The sequence below is a fragment of the Babylonia areolata genome, chromosome 25 (assembly GCF_041734735.1).
Source record: "Babylonia areolata isolate BAREFJ2019XMU chromosome 25, ASM4173473v1, whole genome shotgun sequence".
NCBI lineage: Eukaryota > Metazoa > Mollusca > Gastropoda > Neogastropoda > Buccinidae > Babylonia > Babylonia areolata.
Window position 1 is genome coordinate 29,714,559 of NC_134900.1, and position 26,056 is coordinate 29,740,614.

Consider the following 26,056-nt stretch of genomic DNA (forward strand, 5'->3'; position numbering starts at 1 on the left):
TGTGTGTGTGTGTGTGTGTGTGTGTGTGAGAGAGAGAGAGAGAGAGAGAGAGAGAGAACGCGCGCGAGTCTGTGTGTGTGCGTACGTGCGTTCATGTAAGTGATGCAAACGGCAGCCTTCAGACAGCCCAGTCCCAGCCTCAGCTGTGTTCCACACGTGGCTCATTTCCCGTCGGGGGTCTTCCCTCCATGATCTGTGGACGTTAGCCAGCGGTCATACAGCTGGACCTCCCCCGTGTTGTGGTACTGCACGGTCAGTTTGTCATAGGGGTTAGCGCTGCCTGTGTCCCCCTGGGACTCCGTGGTCTCAGGGACGGCAGAGTCGTCAGGCAGGACGTCTGCACAGACTGTGGCCATGTCCCCCACTCTCTCGTAGTGTTCTTCCTCGCCCTGTAGTCCGTGGAAGGCTGCTGGAGGTGGTGCTGGCGCTGCTGGTGGTGCCTTTCCTCTGTCTGCTGGGGCAGGTGCTCTTTGCCGTGACGAGCGGCACGTGCTGCCGTCTGTTCCTGGAGGCAGTGAAACAAGCCATCGGATAGAGATGTGTGCGTGGTTATTACCTGTGTGAGTGAGTCAGGGAGAGAGAGATAAGGAGAGAGAGAGAGAGAGAGAGTATCGCTGTGTGTGTGTGTGTGTGTGTGTGTGTTTGCTCTGGCATGCTTACCGTCCGTTGCTTGTTTGTTCTGCTGAGACATCCGCCTGGATCTGAGAACCCTGAAAGCAAAGCGAAGTCAGTCTGTCTTTCTGTCCCCATAGTAAAGATGAACTCCATCATATAAATTGTGGTCTAGACATCTCTATTCTTTGGGTTGAGGTATGGTTTTGATTTTCAGTTATTACCTTTCACACGTGTGTTGCATCTTAGCTGAGGATTAAAAACAAGTCATTTTCCTCTGCACTTTTCTCATGAAACATATACTTGCAATGATATTATGATTGCATTCCACTATGTTCTTAAACATTTTTGTAATATTTACCATTCTCTCCTCAAAACGTACTAACATCGTTTAAAATGCTGATTATATGACTATTTGGATCAATATTTCTCTTGATATTTTTAGGTGACAGGACTACCTTATATAAATCATATTTATAAACATACTTTACCGAGCACAACTTGACAGATCAAAAAAGACTACTCACGATAATAGTTTAACGTTTTTCACAGAAAGAAAAGCATTTCAATGATGATAATTATGTAGCCCCCGAAACCTGCCTAAATTCCATCTCGATAAATAAACCAAAATTGCATATTAACCAACGGTTAAAGTGAAAACGACGCTCTGGTATTATATTGCTGAAGGCAACCAGCCTTGCCTGCAAACACCATTGAGGTCAACATTGAAACGGATATTGAGCTTCATTTCATATCAGTCAGACCAAGCTTATCTTTATCTGCACCTGCAACATTTCTGTTCTTTCAAAATATGTGGTGCTGCTTAATGGAAATAGTGTGCGTAGATCAATAATTATATGTCTACAAAACTAGATATTAGATTAGAAATCAGTTATACTTATATGTGCATGAATCATAGCCATGACCACAGCTTACCATATTATAACACCCAGTATGACGATACAGATGCCAAGGAAGGCGAGTCCGCCACCAACCGCAGAACCTATGATGACGGCATCAGTGTTTTTCTCTGCTGTGAACAACAAACAGCAAAACGTGTCAGACATCTGTCTGATGTGACAAGTAAATTATACGAAAGGAATATATCTGTTGTGACAGGAAAATTACACGTCGGACATCTGTGCCGTGACAAGCAAATGACATCACAGGTCAGACATGTCTGTTGTGACAGGTAAATTATACGTCAACCATATGCCCGTTGTGACCGTAAAATTACATGTCAGGCATACGTCTGTTGCAAATGGGGAGTTTGTATCATATTGAGACGTCTCTTACCGACCCGTTGTCTGCTCAGACAGTCAGCACTGTTCCCTGCTGTAAGCCCTGAGTCTTGGCCAACAAAGAATAACTCATGTGAACCATGCCAAGAACAGTGAAGAATGTTCGGGCATTTGAGATTGACACTGTATGTATACTGAACCAGACATCGAGTATGATACAATTCCCATGTTGGTGTCATATACCGTACCGTGTCATCCAGATCCAGATTTCATGGCAAAATAATAATATGTCGCATATAGCCCAGCTGATCTCAAGAGAGCCATTTCAGGGCTGTTCAAAGCAAAGGGAGGACAAAACCCTAGTGGATCGTAAGGAAGCCTTCATAGCAGCAACAGCTGTGTTAGCTGCGACAAAGGAAATCCCTTGGAACCATCAGCCTTGGTCACACGGAAATCCCCGAGACACCAGTTGAAAGGGATCTCTAAACGCCAGAAGGCTGCCTCCAGAACATGCCACCGAGGTACAGAGTGCTGAAAGGCCACCAATGAAGCAGTGGCCCTCACTTCGTGTGCTCTCGTATCCATATACTAATATATCCAGCTAATATCTATCGGGGTCTGAGAATAAACTTCCAGAACAGTCTGAGAGAACCCAACAAGAAATAGTACAAGCTGCAAAGCCTTTCTTGTGTTTCTCATTGAGATCATCAGATGTATCTGAGAGGAAGTCTGCAGCAAGATCTATCCCAGTAGAAGTTGAAACACCAGACTGGACATACATACTGATGTTCATACCACTTGGATTAGACGTCAGACATGGGTTTGATCCCCAGAGAGAAAGAGGGACACCCCGGGGCTTAGTTCTTATCCAGAAACACCGGAAGAACACGGAGTGTGATAAAACCGTGGAAGGCCATGTCCTGAGGCGATCCACTGCCCACGATGGACGAACAGTGCCACCTGTTGAAGCAGGCAGGGGGCTGTGTGCCAGGAGAGAGGAGTCACTCAGACGTCATCTCAAGGAACCACTCGCCCAGGCAGGCCATGTCCCAAGCTGTGTCCTCTGGGACCAGCACAGTCTCAGCTCCCACTGCTGGAGGTCCCTGAGGACCCAGATACCTTGGGTATGGTTCAGAATCACGAGGTGAAACCAACCCAGCATCTCGGGTTCGACATAGCAGTGTCTGTGTGAGGAATTATGACCAGTACAAGTCAGAACGCACACACTGAGCTCCAGAAGAGAAAAGAAAGAGAGGTAATCAGGACGGAGAGAAGAAGGAAGAAGCAGGATCGTATCGAATGTCAGTACTAATATAGAGGAAGGACCGGAAAAGCAAGTACACAACAAACAATGCTCAAACTTCGGGTAAAGATTGAGGCGAGACAGAGTTAAAACCTGGCACACATGTCAACTGTTGGCCAAAGTATGACTATCCAGAGTTGCAGACGATGAGCACACGAGCAGCTGAGCACCTGGCAGAGGTGTCTTAGTACTGCACTAGCCGTGAAGCTTGCAGAGCAAATCGACAGGCCCACTTAATCACTTATGAATTGTGTGATAGATAATGCACAATTTGACTTCACCTCTCTTCCTCACACACACACACACACACACACACACACACACGTTCTGTCTTTCTGTCTCTGTATGTCAGTCACACTTCCTCACACTTCCTTCTCTTTCAGTATTGTCCTCACTGCTCTGGTGAGCATTCACAACATGAACGGGATCAGTGTCCTGCAACACCTATCATTCTGACATCAACTCCCTTTTTGTTGCTGTACGACTGAGGATCAAGGACGGTGTGTGCTGTGATCCTTGCTGACCCGAACGACACATCAGACCATATCAAACAGTGGTACGATCAGTCACATCGACAGTCAGCCCGCCAGTGAACCCGGCTTCCTCTCTCTTCCTTTTGGCTTGAGGAACATTGTTTGCAGAATATTCTCTGTCAGTCAGTCTGTTTCTTCATCTGTCCGTCCGTTTTCACGACGCCCCTCCTGTCTCTCTCTCTTTACACACAGACCATGCACCTGTTCGATTGCTCGTGAATAATTATGAAGAAATCATTACTCTTTGTTGGAATGCACATGAATTTACATTCGCTGGTTGAATATCCATATGCCAAATCCACTAATTTTACAACTTACCAAGTAGATGATCAGACGCTGTTTATTGTTCATTTCAAAGAGAACCCACCCACACTAACTGAATCAACTGCCGGTCAAGAAAGACAAAGGGAGAAAACACATGATTTTTTCATTTTGCACGTACCTTCAGTGCAGTATAACCCCGTGAAGCTTTCAGCACACTGTCCTGTACACCTTCCCGTGTCGTGAAGACACTCACTGCTGACCCGGCAGTTACCACACTTCTGGTTACATCCAAGGCCGTAATACCCGTCCTCACATTCTGAGACAAATTACACGCTACAGTGTAAAACGATTATCAAGGAAGTGACAGCTTGCTATATTCAAGGCAGCCAGATAAAATATGCTGATAAAACTATCAATTCACCCAGACAGTTTTGTTGCAATTAGTTATCCCGTAGTCTCGTAGACCGTAGGGGCACCACACATTTGGCAACCAGCTTCCTCCATCACTCGTGGTTGTCTGTCCTTCTGACTGTCTCAGTCAGGGTTAGAACAGTCCACTCTGAGGTGTTGTCCTCCCATCTCTTCCTCTGTCTGTCTCTTCTTCTTGCTCCCTGCACTGTTCCTTTCAGCAAGGTCTTGGTCAGTGCTGATGAACGCGATGCGTGGCTATACCACTTCAATTTCTTTACAGTGGTCAGTAGATCATCATGTGCCCCAGTAGCACTTCATTGTTTCTGATGTGGTCCATGTATGTGATGTCAAGGATCTTCCGGAAGCATCTCATCTCTAAGGCCTGTATCTTGTTCAGTTATCAAGGTCCATGTTTCCCAGGCATATGGAAATGTGGAAATGACAAGGAAGCACATCAGTCTGATCTTTGAGCTGAGCGTGATGAGAGTGTAGTGGGTGAAATAGTCACGAAGTAGATATGCAGTCTGGGCTTAAGGTGACACCTGGCTGACCATTCTAGAGGGCATCCATTGTTCTTCCGTAGTAAAAGGCTCTGTCAGGGTGGCTGGATGTATTATCCCACCACACGATAAACTTCCCAAGGCTTATTAAAAAGTTTTCTCATACACACCATGTGGACCAGGTGCAAGGCATGAGACATTAATCCAGATCCCCCTAAATCAGAAACATTCAATGGCATTGTCGTCAATGATTGTTAATGTTAGACCAGTTTCGTCCATAAGCTTCCAAAAAGGGCAGGATACAAAAATACGTATTCCTACAGTACAATGAAAAGTGGCAAGTTCTGCAGTTTGCGTGCACTCTGTCTGATTTGACAGCTGAACGTCCACTGAGAACGAAACCCAATTTAAGCGAGGCATAACATATGGCTGTTTTTCCCTTCAGGAGAATTCAATTGGACCCCAGTTGATAGCAAAGAATGACTCAGCCCCCCCCCCCAGACCCCCCCCCCCCCCCCCCCCCCCCCCCCCCCCCCCCCCCAACCCTCTTGATCACCCAGTTCTCTTGTTGATGTTGGCTTATTTAATATTAAAAGGCATCTGTGTAGAGTACTGTTTGTAATGACAGTCCTTTCTCAGCACTTGTTTTCCTCCACAATAATTCAGCTCAAGGAGCACTCTTCCTAAGCGGGAGGAGGGGCAGGTACCCTGCATCACAACAGTAAACGTGTGATTACAACACTGAAGACAGATACCTTCATTACAGAGCGGCGGCTGCCATCCATCCTCACAGCCAGACTGACAGTGTCCGTTGGTGACGTCACAGTACCCCGTGGTCTGTGGGTTGACACAGTGACCACAGTGTTCTGTACAGTTCTGTCCGTACCTCCCGGCCTCACAGTCTGTGTGACAGAAAGGTGTGTGGGCTGAGACAGTGTGTGTGTGTGTGTGTGTGTGTGTGTGTGTGTGTGTGTGTGTGTGTCTGCCTGTTTGCGTGTGGTGAAGGAGGGAGGAACTGGAATTAAGATGCACGGTGATAAAGGAAACAATAAAATAACGATGTGGTGTTTCACGTAATTTTTCAAGTAAGCACCTTCAGCTCACGTGCTATGATTTCACAGTCATTCTCATATATCGAGAGTTTTTAACAATGTTTCTACAATACTACTGCCACTACAACAAAACAAGAACCACTAATGATGATGATGAGCAGCATCATTATTGTTGTTATTATTATAAAATACAGAAACATGTGAAGACCAACATGATTTTTCTACCATATCAGTGAAAGTTACAGAAAACAACAATCTAAAAAAGAAATTCCCGATAGGACGTCGATAACAACAGTGTAAACCAGAGCACGTCAGCACAGTAAGCAATGAATATACTGTGTTTAATATACCTGGTTACAGAGGTCTTCCTGTTTGTAAAATGAACAGAAGGGAAAACAACGTATTGTAAGAGGACATCCACACAATAAGCTGTCAGTTCTCTGTGTACACTGTACCCTGATGACAGCGGTCACCACGTCTGCCGGGTGGACAGAGGGGACAGTGGCCAGAGGTCTTGTCACACACTGTTTCTGGGTGACAGGTGCAGGTGGAGCAGAAGGTGTTGCCTTGAGGCTTGTAGGAATCATCCAGACACTCTGAACACACACACACACACACACACAAACACACACACACATTGTGACACCAGCTCCCTGATGGAAGCAACATGGAAGAAAAGAAATATGCAATAAGTACTAAGGTATTAAGTTCATGTAAGTCTGTATTTGAGCAAACAGCCATGAACCCACCCCTCCCCTCTCCCGTCCGAATGTGGTAAACCATGCACAAGAGAAGCAGGATGTGTTACAGTGTCAGAGCCAAACTAACCTGTACAGTCTGGAGGCTCCAGGTTGCTGTTCAGTGTACACTCTGTACACCCTGTGCCTGTGTCCTGATCACACCGTCGGCAGTTAGCTGTGCTGCAGTTCTTGTCGCACATGTCTCCGTACCGACCGTCAACACAGTCTGGGACATCAGGATTGGTCTCGGTTATTTTCAAGGCAAAAATATATGACACGCAAAATGGATTGATGTGGCTGTCGTTTCTTAATGTGTGTCTCAGGTAAAGAGTCAGTGACTTAACTTTTCACACATTTGTCACACTCACTGGTCTCTGATCACTTGTAGTACCAGGGTTACTTCCCTTTCTGTGCTTTGTTGCAGTGTTGTGTCTCCAGACTCTATTGGTTTCGTATCACAGTCAACTGAGTCAGAGTCTATTCTGTCTGTGAGATAACATTTCCCAACAGTAGTGCATGTCAGTAACTAGTGTGTGTGATGTTAGTTTGTGTGCCATTTAACGAATTTGTACTTAATTTCATCAGTTATGGTTGGATCTTTGTTTCTGGCCGTGAATTCAGTGTACCTTTCCATCAGTTTTCATTACTGCAGTGAAAAGCTGTGATCACATGTCGGTAATGTTATTTTCATTTAAGTAGCTGATATCCTTCATTTTGAATTTTAGATTCCACAAACATAATCCGGTTTTCATTTCGTAGCATATTTTTTTTTCCTTTCTTTTTGAATAAAACATTATCCATTTAAAATGAAGCATGTAATTGTGCATATTGCTTGAAAACACAGCTCAGTATTACCTTAAATGATGCCACTTCAAATAATGCAAACACGCACACAGAGACACAGACACATACACACACATACACACACACATACACACACACACACACACACACACACACACACACACACACACACACACAGAGTTGCAATGGAAAACAAACTGACCGTCACATCTGCCTGTTTCCTTGTCACAGTTCTGTGACACACAGTTGACACTGCACGGGATACATGTATTGTTGGTGATCTTGTAGTATTTATCCTGACACTCTGAAAAGTACATATAAATTATCGTCGAAGTAATTTAGGTCAATGTTGGTTTACACTCCATGGTATTACAAAAGCCACGTGGGCGCGCGCTTATGCATACACGCAATGGCATACAGAGTTAAACGCACGTTTATGCACGAGGGACTGTGTGTGTACACGTTTCATCAAGCAAAGACCTGGTCAAAGCACTGACTGAAATGAAACAAAGTAGCGTAGATTGTGTGTGTGTGTGTGTGTGTGTGTGTGTGTGTGTGTGTGTGTGCGTGCGTGCGTGCGTGCGTGCGTGCGTGTGTGCGTGCGTGCGTGCATGTTTAGGTAATGTGTTTGCTTGTGTACATCTGTTTAACATATGTCGGTATGGAGTGATATTTCACAAAATTAAATGCATTACTAATTGTAATGGAGTCTCCCGTCAGACCGACGGACGAGTAGGCAGGCAGGCTTATCTGTCGGTGTGTTGACGTTCCGACATTAGCCTGACTGCCTGACCAGCACAGGTGACTTTTTTTTTAAGTGAAGAGTTGTGCAGTTCCTCTCTCGCCTACCGACGCTCACAGTCCCACAGGTGCAGATACTGCCACGTGTAGGACGGCCTCGGCAGGTGCAGGTTTTTTCTTCGGAGTTTCGTCTCCTAGGAGGACTTCAAGCCAAGGTTAAGAGCTCCTCCTGCTCTTTGGTCATCCTCTTCCGCCTTCACAGCCGTTACACACGTATATATATATACTTCTCCTAAAACATGACTAGGCTCACGAAACAAACCTGCCAAGTTCTTACCCTGTAAGAGTTCTTACTGTTGCCATGATCATTGGAAGCACCCTTTCCGAAGTCTTGTTTAACGAGCATTAACAGCCGTTCACCTCAACCGCTCACACAGATACACGAGTACACAGGCGCATGTACTTGCACGCACGCACACACACACACACACACATATATATATATATAGATAGATATATATATATTTGTCCCGTGAACCCAATTATTTTTAGGTGAAGTAAAGTAAAAGGCCCAGATGAAGTAAGCTCTCACAACAGACTGACACTCAGGAACAGATTAATGTTGGTCATCACCTGAACAGTGTGATCCTGTATAACCAGTGTTGCACGGAGAACACTGTCCTGTCTGTTGATCACACACAGTATTCTGACATCCTGGGGAACAGGGGGTGGTGCACTGGTCCCCGTACCTCCCTGCAACACATCCTGCACACAGAAACACAAAGGGTGGTGAGAGACAGAGAAAGGAAGAAACAGGCATACTGTATTCACTGTAGATTCACACACACATTCGCACGTGCACACGCACACACACACACACACTGATACACATACCATAAGATAGAACGTACAAAGGTGAGCGCCATTTCTGAATATGATATATACATTTATATCTATCTATATATATATATATATATATATATATATATAGAGAGAGAGAGAGAGAGAGAGAGATGTACATATGTATGTATGTATATATATATATGTGTGTGTGTGTGTGTGTGCGTGTGTGTGTGTGTGTGTGTGTGTAGCAAGGGAAAACGTCTCCAGAAGTTGAGCCCTGCTGCCTTCGCTCACGCTTCTCCTTCATGGCCAGCATCCTCTTGCTTTCAAACGTCTTTATGCCACTAGAGCACAGCATCCTCCAGCGAGAGCGGTCAAAGGCATGAGTTTCCCAGGAAGCGATGTCTATGTCACAGGCTTTGAGGTTTGTCTTCAAGGTGTCCTTGAAGCACTTGCAGGGTCTTCCAAGTTCGCGGTGGCCTTCCTTAAGCTGGCCATACAGTAGCATCTTCGGGATCCTGCTGTCTGTCATGCGGACGTGTCCTGTCCAGCATAGCTGGCACTGGATCAACAGGCTTTCGATGCTGGGCAGGCCGCTCCTCTCTAGGACCTGGAGGTTGGAGACCCTGTCTTGCCACTTTATACCGAGGATCTTTCTTAGGCATCTCTGGTGAGACTCCTCATGTTGTTGAATGTGACGGCGATACGTCGTCCATGTTTCACAGCAGTACAAGGTGGTCAGCACAACAGCTCTGTAGGTTTTGATTTGGTGCTGTGCCTGATGCCTTTGTTGTTCCACAGCCTGTTGTTGAGTCTGCCAAAGGCAGAGCTGGCCTTGGCGATGCGCAGCGTTACTTCTGCATCAAAGGCTCCGTTGCTGCATAGAGTGCTTCCCAGGCAGCAAAACTTGTCGACTGACTTGATCTGTGTCATCGATCTTGATTGCAGGTGGGGGAGAGGCACAGGCGTTCTGTGAGCTAGCTGGTTGGTACATGGGCTTGCTGAGGCTGATGGCGAGTCCAAAGGAGGTTGAGAACCTGTCTATAATGAACTGCATGTCCTCGTGGGTTTGTGCAGCAAGCGCGCAGTCATCATTGAAGAGGAACTCTCTCAACAGTGCCTCAAACACACTGGACCTAGCGTGGAGTCACCGCAAGTTGAAAATTTTGCTATCTGTGCGAAACTGAATGTAGATGCTGTGGTCACAGTCTTGGAAGGCATCAATCAGCATGGAAGAGAAGAGAATGGAGAACAGTGTGGGTGCCAGGACGCAGCCCTGCTTCACTCCATTTACCACAGGGAACGGATCCGACATGTCAGTATTTTCCTGTACTCTCGCCTGCATGCCATCGTGAAATGACGCAATCAGCTGGATTAGGCTCTCCGGGCAGCCGAACGTTAGGAGGATCTTCCACAGACCACGGCAGTTTACCGTGTTGAAGGCCTTAGTCAGGTCTACAAAAACCATGTGGAGCTCCTTGTTCTGCTCACAGCAATTCTCTTGCATCTGGTGTATGGCAAACACCATATTACATGTTCCCCTGTCTGAGCGGAAGCAGCACTGTGCTTCAGGGATGACTGTGTTGGAGACATGGTCAACCTGTCTGTTCAGTATGATGCGGGCGAAGATTTTGCTGGCAATGCAGAGGAGAGAGATTCCACGGTGGTTATCGCAGGATGTTTTGTCTCCCTTCCATTTGTAAACGTGGACAATTGAAGCATCCTTGAAATCCTGGGGCACCTCCCCTCTCTCCCAGATAGACTGGAACAGGGCGGTTAGCTTGTCTGTCAGCACCTCGCCTCCATACTTGTAGATGTCGGCCTGGATTCCATCCGCTCCTGGTGCTTTTTCCTGACGTTGTCAGCTTCATGGCCTTCCGGGTCTTGGCCTTGGTGGGAGGGGCAGCTAGCGAGTCATTGACTGGTAGCTGTGGGAGGGCTGCAATTACCTCGTCAGATACGGATGAATCCCTGTTGAGGAGGGTGTTGAAGTGCTCTGCCCAGCGAGCAAGGATGTCTTTCTTGTCTGTCAGGAGGGTGGTCTGGTCCAAGGCTCGGACAGGGGTTGATCCTGTGACTCTCGGCCCATGCACAGCTCCGAGACCATCATGGAAGGTCTTCATGTCGTTAGCATCAGCAGCGGACTGAAGCTCTTCTGACTTTCCCTCCCACCAGGTGTTCTTCATCACACACAGCCTCTTCTGTACAAGTTGCTTTGTTTGCAAGTACTGGTTCTTCTTCTGGCAGTCGTTATCGGAAATGTCATCCTGATACCGTATACGCAATATGTTCAGGAGCTTGGAGATTCCAGAGTCGTTTTCGTCAAACCAGTCTTTGTGGCTCCTCTGTACAAAGCCGAGTATGTCAGCTGCTGCTGTGTACACAGCATCTCTAAAGGTGCTCCATACCTCTTCTACATCAGTCGATGCAGGAATTTCTTGGAGAACTGCTTGGATTTGCTGTTGCAGCACGTCCTTGGTGATAGGGAGGCGGTGGATGTTCAGCTTCCTAGGGGGTTTCTGCCTAGATGGTTGGAGCTTGCATGCAAGTCTGATGTTCGTCTTGCTGCGTACCAGACGATGGTCCGACCAACAGACTGCTCCTCTCATGCAGCGTGTAATGGAAACATCACCTCTGTCCCTCTGCCGGACAATCACATAGTCCAGAATGTGCCATTGCTTGGAGCAGGGGTGCATCCATGTGTTCTTGTACTTGTCTGCTTGTTGGAAGAGGGTGTTGGTGATGGTCAGTCCATACTGTGCGCAGAGTGAGAGCAAAAGCAGTCCGTTGGAGTTGCACTTGCCAGTGCCGTGCTGTCCTAGGACTTTTGGCCACGAGGAGAAGTCCACGCCGACGCGGGCATTGAAATCCCCAAGGATGATCAGCCTGTCCTTTCTGTCTACCGCTGAAATGGTGCGGCTGAGCTCCTCGTAGAAAGCTTCTTTGATGTCATCATGGTTGGTCATAGCAGCTGATGACTGTGGAGAAGCGATCCTCGGACAGCTTCAGACGCAGGGTCATCAGCCCATAGTTTATCCCACGTGGAAGGCTGTCAAGCTGTCGTGCAAGTTTGGTTTGTATGGCAAAGCCCACGCCTGAGGTTCTTGGGGTGCCATCTGGCTTCCTAATGCAGTAGAAGGTGTAGCCCCCTCCAACTTCCTCCAGCTGGGTTTCACCGGCAAGCCTGGTTTCGCTTAGGGCTGCTATGTCCACCTGGTAGTGATCAAGCATTCTAGCAATGAGCGCTGTGCGCCTTTCTGGTCTGTCGTCTAAAAGGGTGCGAACATTCCAGGTACCCAGAGTCAGGGCATGACTCCTGGTTCTTTTCTTCTGTTGTTTTCGACCGCTAGTGTTGGATGTCCAAGTAGGTGCAGTTTCCTACTAGGTACTAGGTGAGGCAGGCTTTGTTTAAGGATCCCTTTATCTCCCCTTCCCCATGTGGGGAGAGCAGTGCTGTCCCTAAAAAGGGCTGCTGTGACGCTGTGGGAAGATACGGGCGCCGCATCTGCCCCATTCTACGGTGGACGACCATCACCCCACAGCCGCCTGCATGCAGAGTCGTGATTAGGAACTGCCGGCAGCATCCTCTGCCTGTCCCCGTTACCACTTTTTCATTGCTGCAGGGCTTGGGAAAGCTGGGTGTTAAAGGGCTAGCTCGTCGTTCCGACATTAGCCTGGTTGTCTGACCACGACATGTGACTTATTTTTAGTGAAGAGGAGTTGTGCAGTCCCTTCCCCACTCTCTCGCCTACCGACGCTCACAGTCCCACAGGTGCAGATACTGCCACGTGTGTGTGTGTGTGTGTAATGCTGAACAAAAAAACAAAACAAAAAACAAAAAGAAAGAAAAGAAAAAGAAAAAAATGACTATCGTATGGAGACAGGATGCTCCTGATGAAGCTCAAGCATTTTTGTTGTGTTGTTCCCTTTTGACAGTCTGCAATGTAGAAATATTTTCGTGGAGTGTGCCAGCAAGGCCAGAATTTATCTTGTGTCACACACACACACACACACAAACAAACACACACACACACACACACACACACACACACACACACACACACACACACACACACACATGACACGTCTACTAACACTAATTTTTTTAAATTATTATTTTATATTTTTTTTAATTATTATTGTTATCATTATTTTATTTCTTTTTTTTTCTCTCAAAGCCTCCACTAAGCGCGTTGGGTTACACTGCTGGTCAGGCATCTGCTTTGCAGATGTGGTGTACCGTATATATTGACCAAACGCAGTGACGCCTCCTTGTGCTACTGATACTGATACTCAACGTGAAAAGAAGCACTCTTGTTTCTTGTACTAAACATAGTGTCGTAACGTTGACAGTCACAAATGAAAACAAACTGACCGTTACATCTGCCTGTTGCCTTGTCACAGCTCTGTGACAGACAGTTCACACACACACACACACACACAGAGGCACGGACACAGGTACGTACTCAATTCGGAAATAATCACGCACACACTTATAAGAGGAAGTAAACTCTTTCAACAGACTGACACTAACGAATCACCTGAACATTGTGATCCTGTATAACCAGTGTTGCACGGAGAACACTGTCCTGTCTGTCGATCACACACAGTATTCTGACATCCTGGGGAACAGGGGGTGGTGCACTGGTCCCCGTACCTCCCTGCAACACATCCTGCACACAGAAACACAAAGGGATGGTGAGAGAGAGAGAGAGAGAGAAATCAGTCTCTTAGAAATGATTGGCTGCAAGCCCACCGGCAGTACGTCAAAGACAGACAAAACACTGAAAATAAAGGGGGAAGGGACCGACATCATGGACACATTTCGTAACTAAAAAATAGGCAAAGATTTTACTTTGTAACATATTCTACAATACGATTTCAGGAAACTCTCTTTCTCTTTCTCTCTCTCTCTCTCTCTCTCTCTCTCTCTCTCTCTCTCTCTCTCAGAGACCCCATGATATATGTCAAAGTACCAATCAGCACATGCGGTGTCAATTATCTGTACCTGTGTTGTTCTTATTCTAAGTGGTTTACCCTTGTGCCTGTAGAAGACGCTGGGGTCGAAATGTATCGCCTCCTCGTTTTGTTTCGTGTTGTCTTTCTTTCGTCCATGAGGTCAGTATTGTACCTTCCTTTTCTGATTTTTAATTCTATTTTTTTACTTTTACAGAATTTTGCCAGAGGACGACACTTTTGTTGCGAGGGGTTCTTTCTACAGTGCGCCAAGTGCGTGCTGCACACGGGACCTCGGTTCATCCTCTCATCCGAATGTCTAGACGCATATAAGCGTCTTAACCATTCTGCAGCCCTGCTCCCTTAGAATGTTCTGAACGTGTACATGCTGCTGAATGGGTGGGCAGATGCTGGTGTGTGTACAAACACAGTCACTTTTGTTTCAGAGTGTAAGTTCTACCTTACTCACCGTCATAACAATACCCAGTGTCCTTGTAACAGAAGTTTTTGCCCGGTCCTTTCCCACAGTTTTGACTGCATTGTGAGTTACACGATGACCCGTACGTGCCCGCTGGACACTCACTGACTTCTCTGGGCACTGTACACACACAATGACCAACTTGTTTGTAATAGTAAATCTTGAAATATATACCGAATAATACAAATGTATCGCAGTTGGAAATATAATACTAGATTTTGTTTTTGTTATCATGCATCATTGTTCTTGCAGGCGGGTGTGTGTGTGTGTGTGTGTGTGTGTGTGTGTGTGTGTGTGTGTGTGTGATAATACCCAGGGGTTAGGGGGTGCACGGGAGGGGTAGTACCTCTAGAGGGGGGGCCTGTCACGCTCTTCCGGGAGTGGTTCGTCCTCTGTTGGTCCCCACCGGCACCCAGCTCTCACCTATGCGGTAGCGCCCAACCCCCGGGCAACGGCTTTGACAGGCTGGCTAAACTAGGTGAGGGTAGCCGACGGGTCTCATACCCTCGGTGAGTTAGGGCTTGTCTACCCAAGCATGTGAAGACTGGATCCGGCGGACTCTGCGGAAGAAATCTTCATGGTTCAACGGAGAGGAAGGCGGTTGCAGCAGAGCACTGTGGTGTGCTGAGGGCAGGATGAGGCACATAGGACATCCTGGTCATCCACTGCATCCGTTTCCTATCTCCAGTCGTCTTGATCTCGTCTTGCCACTCGATACAGACGGTCTCGGACAAGAGAGTGAGGTCGACGGTGCGCAACTCCTCCTCACTATAAACAAAGTCATCGCGCAAGTCATCAGTCATCCTTCATCCCATATCATCATTTTCCCCAAGCCCTGTGGTGACAGGCGAGCGACGAAGCGACAGGTGTGGGTACACTGGCAGTCGTAGCCGCGGACCTGCACACAGGCGGCTCAGGCCATAGGGTCGTTTTTCACCGACTGGAGCAGCGGTGGAAATCGGCAGCCCCCTAAGCGACTGAGCAGCCCTCTTCAGGACAGCGCTGCTCACCTCCATGGCATAAGGAGGGGGTTAGAAAAGGTGCCCTAAACATTGCCTGCTCCACACCACCCTAGTCAGCTTACCGCGGCTGACGGGGACCCTACTGAAGTGGTCGACACACAAAGGAAAGAAAGAAGAAAACAAGGAGCACCCCATTGACCATTGCCACATGGAACGTGCGTACGCTTCTGAACAGAGGCAACTCAGCCAGACCAGGGACGCACAGCACTCATTGCGAGTGAATTAGCCAGGTACAACATCGACATCGCTGCCTTAAGTGAGACCAGACTGGCAGAAGAAGGCGAACTCTGTGAGCGAGGCGCAGGCTACACCTTTTGGAGTGGTCGCAGACCTGAGGAGAGACGTGAGGCTGGAGTTGGCTTTGCAGTGAAGACAACCCTCGTTGGCAAGCTGGCTGGGCCCCCGAAAAGAGTGAACGATCGCCTGATGACGATGAAACTCCCTATATGCAACGGGAAGAAGTTTATCACCATTGTCAGTGCCTACGCGCCCACCATGACCAACCCGGATGAGATCAAGGACAAGTTCTACGAGGATCTGAACGCTGTCATCACTGTTCTCAACACAGACAAGCTCATCATTCTTGGTGACTTTAACGCGAGAGTTGGCTGTGACAGCATCTCCTGGGAAGGCGTGATTGGGAAGCATGGGGATGGTAACTAACAGCAATGGCCAACTACTTCTCCAGACATGTTCCGAGCGCGACCTTATCACAAACACCATCTTCTGCCTCCCTACCCGTAACAGGACGTCATGGATGCATCCTCGCTCCGGGCATTGGCATCTCATCAACTTTGTCATCATCAGGAAGAGGGACAGGTAGGACGTACGAGTCACGAGGGCCATGTGCAGCGCCGAGTGCTGGACAGACCACCGCCTTATCGTCTCCAAGCTCAACCTCCGCATCCAGCCCAAGAGACGGCCTCAGGGCATGAAAGCACCCAAACGCCTTAATGTCAACAAGCTGGAGCTAGGCAACATCAAGCAGAGCTTTGCTAACACCCTGGAGGAACGCCTTGAGTCCACCGTGCTGGACAACCAGAATGTGGAGGCAGCATGGGGCGCACTGCATGAGACGGTGTACAACACTGCCATGGAGTGCCTGGGGCCTTCTGTCAGGAAACACAGACTGGTTTGATGAGAACTGCACTGAGATCAAGCAGCTGCTAGAAGACAAACGCCAAGCCTACAGAGCCCACATTGGAGATCCCAAGTCACAGTCAAAGAAAGACATACTGAAGAGTGCACGCAGCACCATCCAGCTGAAGCTGCGGCAGATGCAGGATTCCTGGTTGAGCAACAAAGCTGATGAGATCCAGGGCTTTGCAGACAGGAACGACATGAAGAACTTCTAACGGCCTGAAAGAAGTCTACGGTCGCACCACCTCCGGATCTGCTCCACTCCTCAGTGCTGATGGTTCTACCCTGATCACTGATAAGGACGGGATCCTTGAGAGATGGGCTGAACACTTTGACAGCGTACTGAACCGCCCTTCCACCATCAATGATGAAGCCATCGACCGACTCCCCCAGGTGCCAGTCAGTGAGTCGTTGGATCCCATTCCAACTTTGGAGACCCAGAAAGCTACCCGTCTGCTATCCAATGGCAAAGCCCCTGGCTCAGACTCCAATCCAGCTGAGGTCTACAAAGAAGGTGGTATGGCGCTGACTGAGAAGCTTCATCAGCTGTTCCAGCTCATCTGGCAGCATGAGGCAGTTCCACAGGACTTCAAAGACGCTTCCATCATACACCTGTACAAGCGCAAAGGCAACCGTCTGGCCTGTGACAACCATCTTGGAATATCCCTGCTGTCCGTCGCAGGCAAGAATCTGGCCAGAGTGCTACTCAACTGTCTCATAGCGCACCTTGAGCAAGGTCTCCTACCAGAGAGCCAGTGTGGCTTCCGGAAAGAACGCGGGACTATCGACATGGTGTTTGCTGCCAGGCAGCTCCAGGAGAAGTGTCAGGAACAGTACGCCGACCTTCACTCCATCTATGTCGATCTGACCAAGGCCTTCGATGCTGTTAGCTGCGATGGCCTTTGGAGAATCATGGCGAAGTACGGATTTCCCAGAAAGTTCATCACCATCATACGGCAACACGATGGGATGCTGGCCCGAGTCCAAGACAACGGAGAGACTTCAGAACCATTCCCTGTCTCCAACAGAGTCAAGCAAGGGTGTGTTCTTGCCCCCACCCTGTTTAGTCTCATGTTTTCAGCCATGCTGACAGATGCCTTCAGAGACGCTGACGTAGGCATTGGCATCAGGTACCGCACAGATGGCTCACTCTTCAACCTCAGGAGGCTTCAAGCAAAAACCAAGGTGAGGACAGACACTGTCAACGACTTCCTGTTTGCTGATGACTGCGCTCTCAACGCTGCCTCCGAAACTGACATGCACAGTGTCAAGTTCTCTGCTGCCTGTGACAACTTTGGCCTCACAATCAGCACAAAGAAGACTGAGGTGATGCACCAGCCAGCTCCAGGAAAGCCTTACGTTGAACCAAACATCTTCATCAACGGGCAACGACTGAACGCGGTGGACAAGTTCACATACCTGGGCAGTACACTCTCTCGCACAGTTGTCATCGACGACGAGGTGAATGCCAGACTCGCCAAAGCCAGCGCTGCCTTCGGCAGACTCCATAAGAACGTTTGGAACAGGAGAGGCATCACCCTGGAGACGAAGCTCAAAGTATACAAGGCCATAGTTCTCACCACACTGCTCAATGGATGTGAATCATGGACGGTCTATAAACGCCACGCCAAAAAGCTGAACCACTTCCACACCACCAGCCTCAGAAAACTTCTCGGCATAAAGTGGCAAGAGAAGATCCCTGACACAGAGGTGCTCACTCGTGCAAACTTGCCCAGCATCTACACCATCTTGATGCAGGCCCAGCTGCGCTGGGCAGGCCATGTAGTTCGCATGCCAGACCACCGGCTCCCCAAGAAACTGCTGTACGGCGAACTCCAACATGGCAAGCGCTCCCATGGAGGTCAAAAGAAGCGCTTCAAAGACACTCAAAGCTTCTCTGAAGGCCTTCAACATCAGCTACGACACATGGGAGCTGAATGCAATGGACAGACCAAAGTGGCGTTCAGCTGTCCACAAAGGCGCCAACTCCTGTGAGGCCAACAGAATCGCTGCAGCAGAGCAACGCAGATAGGCCAGGAAAAGCAGTACCAGCAAGTCCCCGACAGCCGCCACCATTCCCTGTCCACAGTGCGTCAGAACCTTCCGCGCACGGATTGGCCTGACCAGTCATCTGCGCACCCACAGAGCCCACCCACCTCCAGGATGACTAGATGGTCCTCGTTGATCCCGACGGACGAACCACGTGTGTGTGTGTGTGTGTGTGTGAGTGTGTGTGTGTGTGTGTGTGTGTGTGTGTGTGTGTGTGGATATATAGATATATCTGTATTACGTGTGTGTGGCTTATGTGTCTGGAAAGCCATACGTGAATTTGTAAAACACTTCAAATGATCAGTCATTTTGGTTTGAACAAAACCAGAGAGAATGGTTTGATGTATGCAGATTTCACAAAATGCGTTTGTCTGAGAGAAATTAAAGCTAGCAGGCCTGAGCACGAGCGGTACCTCTTCAGTTGTGCTCTGTGTGTGCCTGTGACATACTCACCCCAGATTTGCATTTCAGCCATATTCAGTGTCCTTTCGTCCTCGAGCAGCCCAGCTGACTGTCTGGTGATACGGACTGTCTGTCCATACATGACGGCAGAACACGTCACGTCCACCCTGCTGGAGGAGATGGACTGTATTGATGCACATTGCTGGCCGTCCACAGTGATGGTGAAGGGGTACAGGCGTTGTTCAACTGAACATGAAAAAGTGAGACAATTAGTCCACACACAATTACTCAAACTGGTGCACACGTATCATACACCAAGAATATTTAATCCTTTGACCACTTTGGGGGGTGCATGATTCTAAGAGGCATTTTTTGTTTGTTTTCTAGCTGTCTCAAAGAATACAGCTTTCAGTGATAGCTCACATGCCTTTTCCTTTCATTTTAAAAATGTGCGTGTTCTTTTGAACTTGATGCCTAAATATTCAAACATAAATCTGTAACTGATCAGTGTGTGTGATATTCACTTTAACGTGCGAATGTTAAACACACACACACACACACACACACACACACACACAGAGTATATTCGGATTGATGTCCCATCACATGCCAGAATTTTCCTGCTCATGGCAGATGTATACCTCAATGCAACTTCCATACGAAGTAGAAGATACTGTTTTAATTTAAAGAGAGAGAGCACGCACATACGCCATTTTCTTTCTTTTTCTTTATTTTTTTCCTTTCTTTCCTAAAATTCATTTTCCAGTCAACTGGCACGTGTATTTCAAATTGTTTTTCCTTCTGGTCACCAAGCGTTGTTTGTTTATCATAGTAATAGATGATTGTGAACTGTACTTTCAGTAATGTTCTAGTCACCTGAGTGAGTCATTTTTTATGGACAGTCTCATCAAACCAATACAGTGGTAATAAAATAAGGAACCATTTATCATTGTTTAGTGAAACCATTTGGGAGTCCCAGAGAGAGACAGACAGACAGACAGACACAGGGACAGAGACAGAGAGAGAACGGGAGGGAGAGTGAGGTGGCACAGGCAGACTGGTAACACTGTGTGGCCGATGTGAAAGAAACCCAGCGTCACGTGACACTGGATGGAGGGACAGGAAATGAAAAGAACCGGGTGTCACGTGTGTGCCTGGGACACGACCATCACATGACGTGTCTGACCAGGAAAACTCCACTCACATCTAGGACGTGCCCAGACGGTGATGTCGTGCAGGGGGTACACCCTGCCCAGGTTCACCTCCCACCACGGGTTGTTGGAGTCACAGCGGCTGGTGTGGATTCCGTTGTCAGGGTAGTCTCCGTCTGTGTCTCCATTGGCTGCCTGGCCTGAGTCGTCATTACTGTTCCACTTGCTGCTCTGACTGTATGTTTTATTACGTGCCACGTTGACTGTAACACACACACACACACACACACACACACACACACACACACACACACACACACACACACACATACACACACGCACACGCACACACGGTTCACTGGAATACCAACAATCAGTGAACAAAAATCACTGCACTACAGACAAGAATACAAGTGTGAAAACAATCAGACGATACAGTGTGCGCTCAATACAGTGCACGTATATATGCCCTGTCGTTTTAAACATGGACAAAATCCCGATGAGCGCTTTCATCCTCTTTTAGATGAGAATATCGAACATCCCACTGATATTTTGAGAGAGAAACAGAGAGAGAGAGAGAGTGTGTGTGTGTGTGTGCGTGCGTGTGTGTGTGTGTGTGTGTGTGTGTGTGCTTTATTCACGATAACTTGAATGTAAAGTTTACGTGATATAAAATGTGTGTATGTTTTGTATCATGTGTAAAATGCTGATGTAAAGCGCCGTGTGCTCACACGACCAAGAGTGCTGCAGTTATTCATTTTGTTCTTCGTCTTACGGTCAGTAATACTGTCATTCTGTGTATTTGCGTACTTTGTGAGAAAGTAAAGTGATGTGCTGTATTGTGCTCTCCTAGATACTTAGTGTATATGAAAATGAGAGCAGCAACTTTGCATCTTGGTCATGGCTGATGATGATAGTGTTGTCACTCTTTCTATTATTACTATGATCGTTGCCATGATTTCTTTTCTAATTCCGAAGTTTCTGAGGCGCCAAAGAAAGTACAGGCGCTGTTGTGCTTTCTTAACAATTTTTTCCGTATTTTTCTCCCATTTCAAATCGTTGGAAATGATCAGTCTGAGAAATTTAAATTCGCTGATGATCTCTACTTGCTTGTCTTTAATGACAAAACAAACAAACAAAAAAAACAAAAAACCAGAAAACAAAAAAAACACTGTTGTATTGCAAGAAAAGAGCCACGTTGATTTTAATATGTGACTCAACACTCCAAGGAAAACGATAGGGCACTGAAAGCAGAGGGGGTAGGAAGTGGGGGGAGGTGGATTCACACACAGAGAAACAAATTGAAACTATGTTTCTACTTGACTATTGACATCAGAAGAGTGGGGGAGGGGGGGGGGGGGGCATAAAAAAAAGCTTATGTGCACACAGAACTGGTCTGACCTGCCAAGCATACTTTTGCATGAATTCGTACAGGAGAGAAACGAACTGCAGCTGTTTCTATTTTCCCATTCATACCTACCCTGTCCAACGGTATGTACGTTAGGAATCCAGTCCACGTTTTACACCCGACTAGTTGCTACAGATGTAGATTGGACAGAACACTTGGATCTCTGAGACCCATGGAGATCAGTTTTAATTTCAGTTTTCTCAAGGAGGCGTCACTGCGTTCGGACAAATACATATCCGCTACACCACATCTGCTAGGCAGCTTCTTCACTGGCATCATACCCAAAGCCCTAGTCAGGCCTTGAGTGCATGCATATATATATATATATATATATCTATTTGTGTACCGATCAGACTGGATTTCCACTTCAGAATTTTGCCAGAGGACAACAATTATGTTGCCATGAGTTCTTCTTTTTCCCACAGTGCGCCAAGTGCGTGCTGCACACGAGACCTCGGTTAATCACCTCATCCGATTGAAGAGACGTTCTGTTTGATTTTCCAGTCAAACTTGGGAGAAAGGGCGTGACGGGGAATCGAACCCGGACCCTCACGGACTCTGTATTGGCGGATAGTCATCATGACCATTTTGCCACCTTCGAGAGAATTCAAATAGCTTTTCAACTAACCACACAGTGGTTAATAATCACACAGTTGTTCTCTTTGAAGGGTTCAAATCCCCCTACCTCCTCCTCCATCCTACCGTTCTTCCCACTTTCCTCCTCGTTTGAAAGCTTTTGTTTTTATGATCTGGGAGAGTTCTTTATCCACACACTTGTTTTCCTCCACTACCGGGTTAGAGTTTAATGTTTGTTGCCGCATAGAAGTAGCAATAGTTGGACTTGGAAATTTGTTTCTGTATCCATCTTTAATTTTTATCCTTTTTTTGTCTCTTACTTTATGTTGTTTAAAGTTGTTGTTTTTCTGCCTGTCTTTGTATTGTGTATGAGCTCGCATGCGTCGTGTGTGTGTGTGTGTGTTGGTGGGTGGGTGTGCACATGCGTGGTGTGTGTGTGTGTGTGTGTGTGTGTGGAAAGAGATACTAAGAGAAACAGAGCAGAGGCAAGCGAACAGCCAGTGACTGTTCTGACATGGCAACAAACAACAAACCCGACGACAAAACAAAGAACAGATTCAGTACAGCACCCAGGAACTGAAAGAGCAGTAAACTCAGTAAAATCAAAGAGCACACTGGTGATTCTTCAAGTGTGAAGGGCCGACATGTGTGAACTGCCGTGTATCTGCCAAGGGCCGTAATCTGGCGCTGGAACGTGTGACACAAGTGACACACAAAGCCGGCTCACAGCGCGTCACACACAAAGTCTTGTCCCTCGCCTCTCTCTCACTGCTCCCCAAAGCCAAAGCCTGACCTACTTGTGTTGGTTTGATGAGTAGATCTACTTCTTTTCTTTCTATCTTTCTTTTTACTGTTATTATTATTATAGTTGTGTTGTTGTTGCTTTTGTGCAAGCAGATGTCTGCATCAGTTTGCATGCCTTGACACCACATTGACTGAAACGGAACTCTCTCTCTCTCTCTGAGTTTCTTTGCCATGCTAGCATATTTAATTGTGTGTGTGTGTGTGTGTGTGTTTTATCTTCAGTTTAACGTCTATTCACTGTAAGTGTTTTTAGACGGAAAGGAGTAAAGTAGTGGATAAAGGAAAGGGAATGCATGTGAATATTAGTGTAAAAAAGTGTTCATGTTATGTATCCGAGGAAAAGTATATTATAAGAAAAAGTCTAAAGAGATTGTGGTGTGTATTGAATGAGGTGTCATGGGAAGGAGAATATGTATATACATATCAACAAGTATTAACCTACAACAATGTAAATATAAATAACAACATTAATTATAATACATCAAAGGAGGATACCAACTGGACTGGAGTTTAAAATTTCCGAAAATATTCTAAGCAATGAATAATCATTCAAAATATTTTCAGTGGCTAATGAAATATTGGAAGAAAAGTCATCAACTACATCTCTTGGAATTTAACTGTCTTATGCTCGGACAATGAATGAGTAGATGGCTTAAAGTTATTTGCTTACCACATATACATTTTATATTTTTAGAAAATTTTGTATGAAAGGCATTTAAACGAATTCTATACATTAGACTTGTAATTTGCCTTGAATGTGCTGCTGGTGTCAAATTTAGAAAATGTTTGGGATTAGCTGCATTCGTTGTGTTAACACAACATTGGTAATATTGATTATTTGAATCTATAAGTAATTTCTTAAATCGATTTCTAGATATATTTTCTATACAACTAATGCATTCATGTAGATCTAACTGGATGTCGAGTTGTATTGCGCCTTCGAAATTACGTGCTGCTCTTCTAGCTGCTTGGTCTACCCACTCATTTGAAGGTATTCCCCAGTGCGAAGGTACCCAACAGAAAGTTGTTTAAATGCCCTGCTTTGTCAGTTGGTGAATAATGTTTTATTTCCGTTGTCATCTCAATTCGCTTCTTTCAATTTGGAGATTCTATTGCTTGTAATACTGACTTCGAGTCTACACATAATAAAATTTCACTTAGAGTTTTCGGAATGTCTGAAATATGATTTAAGGCCATAAGTATGGCTATAAGTTCAGCTGTGAAAAAGGAATATTGTCTACCAATATTGTGTAATTTTTTAAAATTTTAAATGAAGGAATTACAAAAGCCGCTCCTGAATTACCATCTTCTAGAACAGATCCGTCTGTGTATATTTTTAGATAATTTGAATATTGATTTTCTATATGGGAGAGCACTTCAGGTTTTAACAAAAATGGTGACTGGTTCTTGGATAAATCTGTATAATCCATGTCAAAGGTAGCTTTACACTGCTCGCATTCAGGGACTGGTGAAAAAGAAGGTATTTTTGCAATTTGCCTGTCTTTTGATTCCGTAGCACTAATGATATCTGATGCAAATGTATTAATGGATGTCATAGACTGTATCGTCTTAGCTCTTTTAGCAAAATCTTTTTGTGAACTCAAATTAGCTTCTTCTTTTGAAAAGGTTTCATGTGCGAAAGATTTGATAACGAATTTCGCAGCTGAAGCTTTCCTTTGTTCATCAAGAGATAAAACACCTGCTTCTCTCTAAGTCCCTAAATTTGATGTAAGAATGGGCACACCTAGAGCGAGTTTATAAGCCTTACAATCAATGCTTTGCAGCTTCTTTAACAAATGCAGTGGAGCACTGAAAAATGCCTCTTGAGCGTATGTCAAGCGTGAACGTACGAGGGAGGTAGCGAGAGATATCAACGCTTTGGTGTCTTGCCCCCAGTGCTGTTTACAAATTATTTTAAGTGTGCACAAAAAGACACTCATAAACTGTATATGCGAGTGTGTGTGTGTGTGTGTGTGTGTGTGTGTGTGTGTGTGTGTGTGTGTGCATGTTTGCCTCTGTGTGTGTGTGTGTGAAATCAACCAAGACTGACAGGCCGTGTGTGAGAGTGCGTGTGTGTGGGGGTAGATGGGTGCTCGTGCGTGTGCGTGTGTGTGTGTGTGTGTACAAGGGTGATGCTTCAATGTGTATACTGGGCGTTGGAAGTACATAACAAATCAGACAGTTAAACTTACAGCCGTGTGTTCATTTGTTTCACGAATCAGTGCTGCTTGGCCAGTCAACAGACACTCAAATCAAATGATCTGGATCAGTGTTTGTGTGTGTGTGTGTGTGTGTGTGTGTGTGTGTGTGTGTGTGTGTGTGTGTGTGTGTGTGTGAGAGAGAGAGAGAGAGAGAGAGACAGTGAATATGTAACTAAGTGTGTTGTGTGTGTGTGTGTGTGTGTGTGTGTGTGTGTGTGTGTGTGTGTGTGTGTGTGTGTGTGTGTAACTGAGTGAGCGAGTGTATGCGTTCATGTGTGCGTGCATGTGTGTATACATGTATGTATTTGTAGTACTGTATTGGTGGATACTGATCTTGTTTGCCACTTCTATGTCTTCATGTGCTCTTGTGTTGTATAACGCACTAATATATATGTACTGTTTCATGTGAGGTGCTTAGAGCCCATCTGTGGGGAGTTTGCACCATATAAGTGCAAAACAAAAGATCACAAAACAAAAGATGGTGTGGAAAAAGTTGGGAAAAAAGTGGGGGAAGTGAAAACGACAGAGGAGAAAGCTTACCATTGTCTGCCTGAACGCTGACCAGCACACAGCCAAGACACAGCCAGACCACTCCAATGCCAGTCCGCTCCATGGCCACCAGCACAAGGTGCTGACAGGGGGACGGCCAACGCAGCTACAGTCACACCGTTTCTCTCCAACCAGGGGACGGTCAACACAGCTACAGTCACACCGTTTCTCTCCAACCAGTGGACGGTCAACACAGCTACTGTCACACCGTTTCTCTCCAACCAAAGTGCATGTCCACAGCTCTGAGCTCCTTCATTGACTGCCGTCTTCTCAACT

At 46.5% G+C, this 26,056-nt stretch overlaps 1 protein-coding gene across 1 annotated transcript; it reads right to left on the reverse strand.

Moving 5' to 3' along the window:
- LOC143299576 (uncharacterized) lies at positions 1-26,056 on the reverse strand. The gene is made up of 13 exons (XM_076612861.1): positions 25,772-26,056; positions 20,296-20,505; positions 19,143-19,337; positions 14,470-14,598; positions 8,835-8,966; positions 7,663-7,764; positions 6,745-6,882; positions 6,372-6,512; positions 5,620-5,766; positions 4,132-4,269; positions 1,549-1,645; positions 661-710; positions 1-505 (listed from the first exon to the last, which is right to left on the reverse strand). The coding sequence occupies exons 1-13, from the start codon at positions 25,842-25,844 to the stop codon at positions 162-164; spliced, it is 1,896 nt and encodes a 631-aa protein (XP_076468976.1). The 5' UTR covers positions 25,845-26,056; the 3' UTR covers positions 1-161.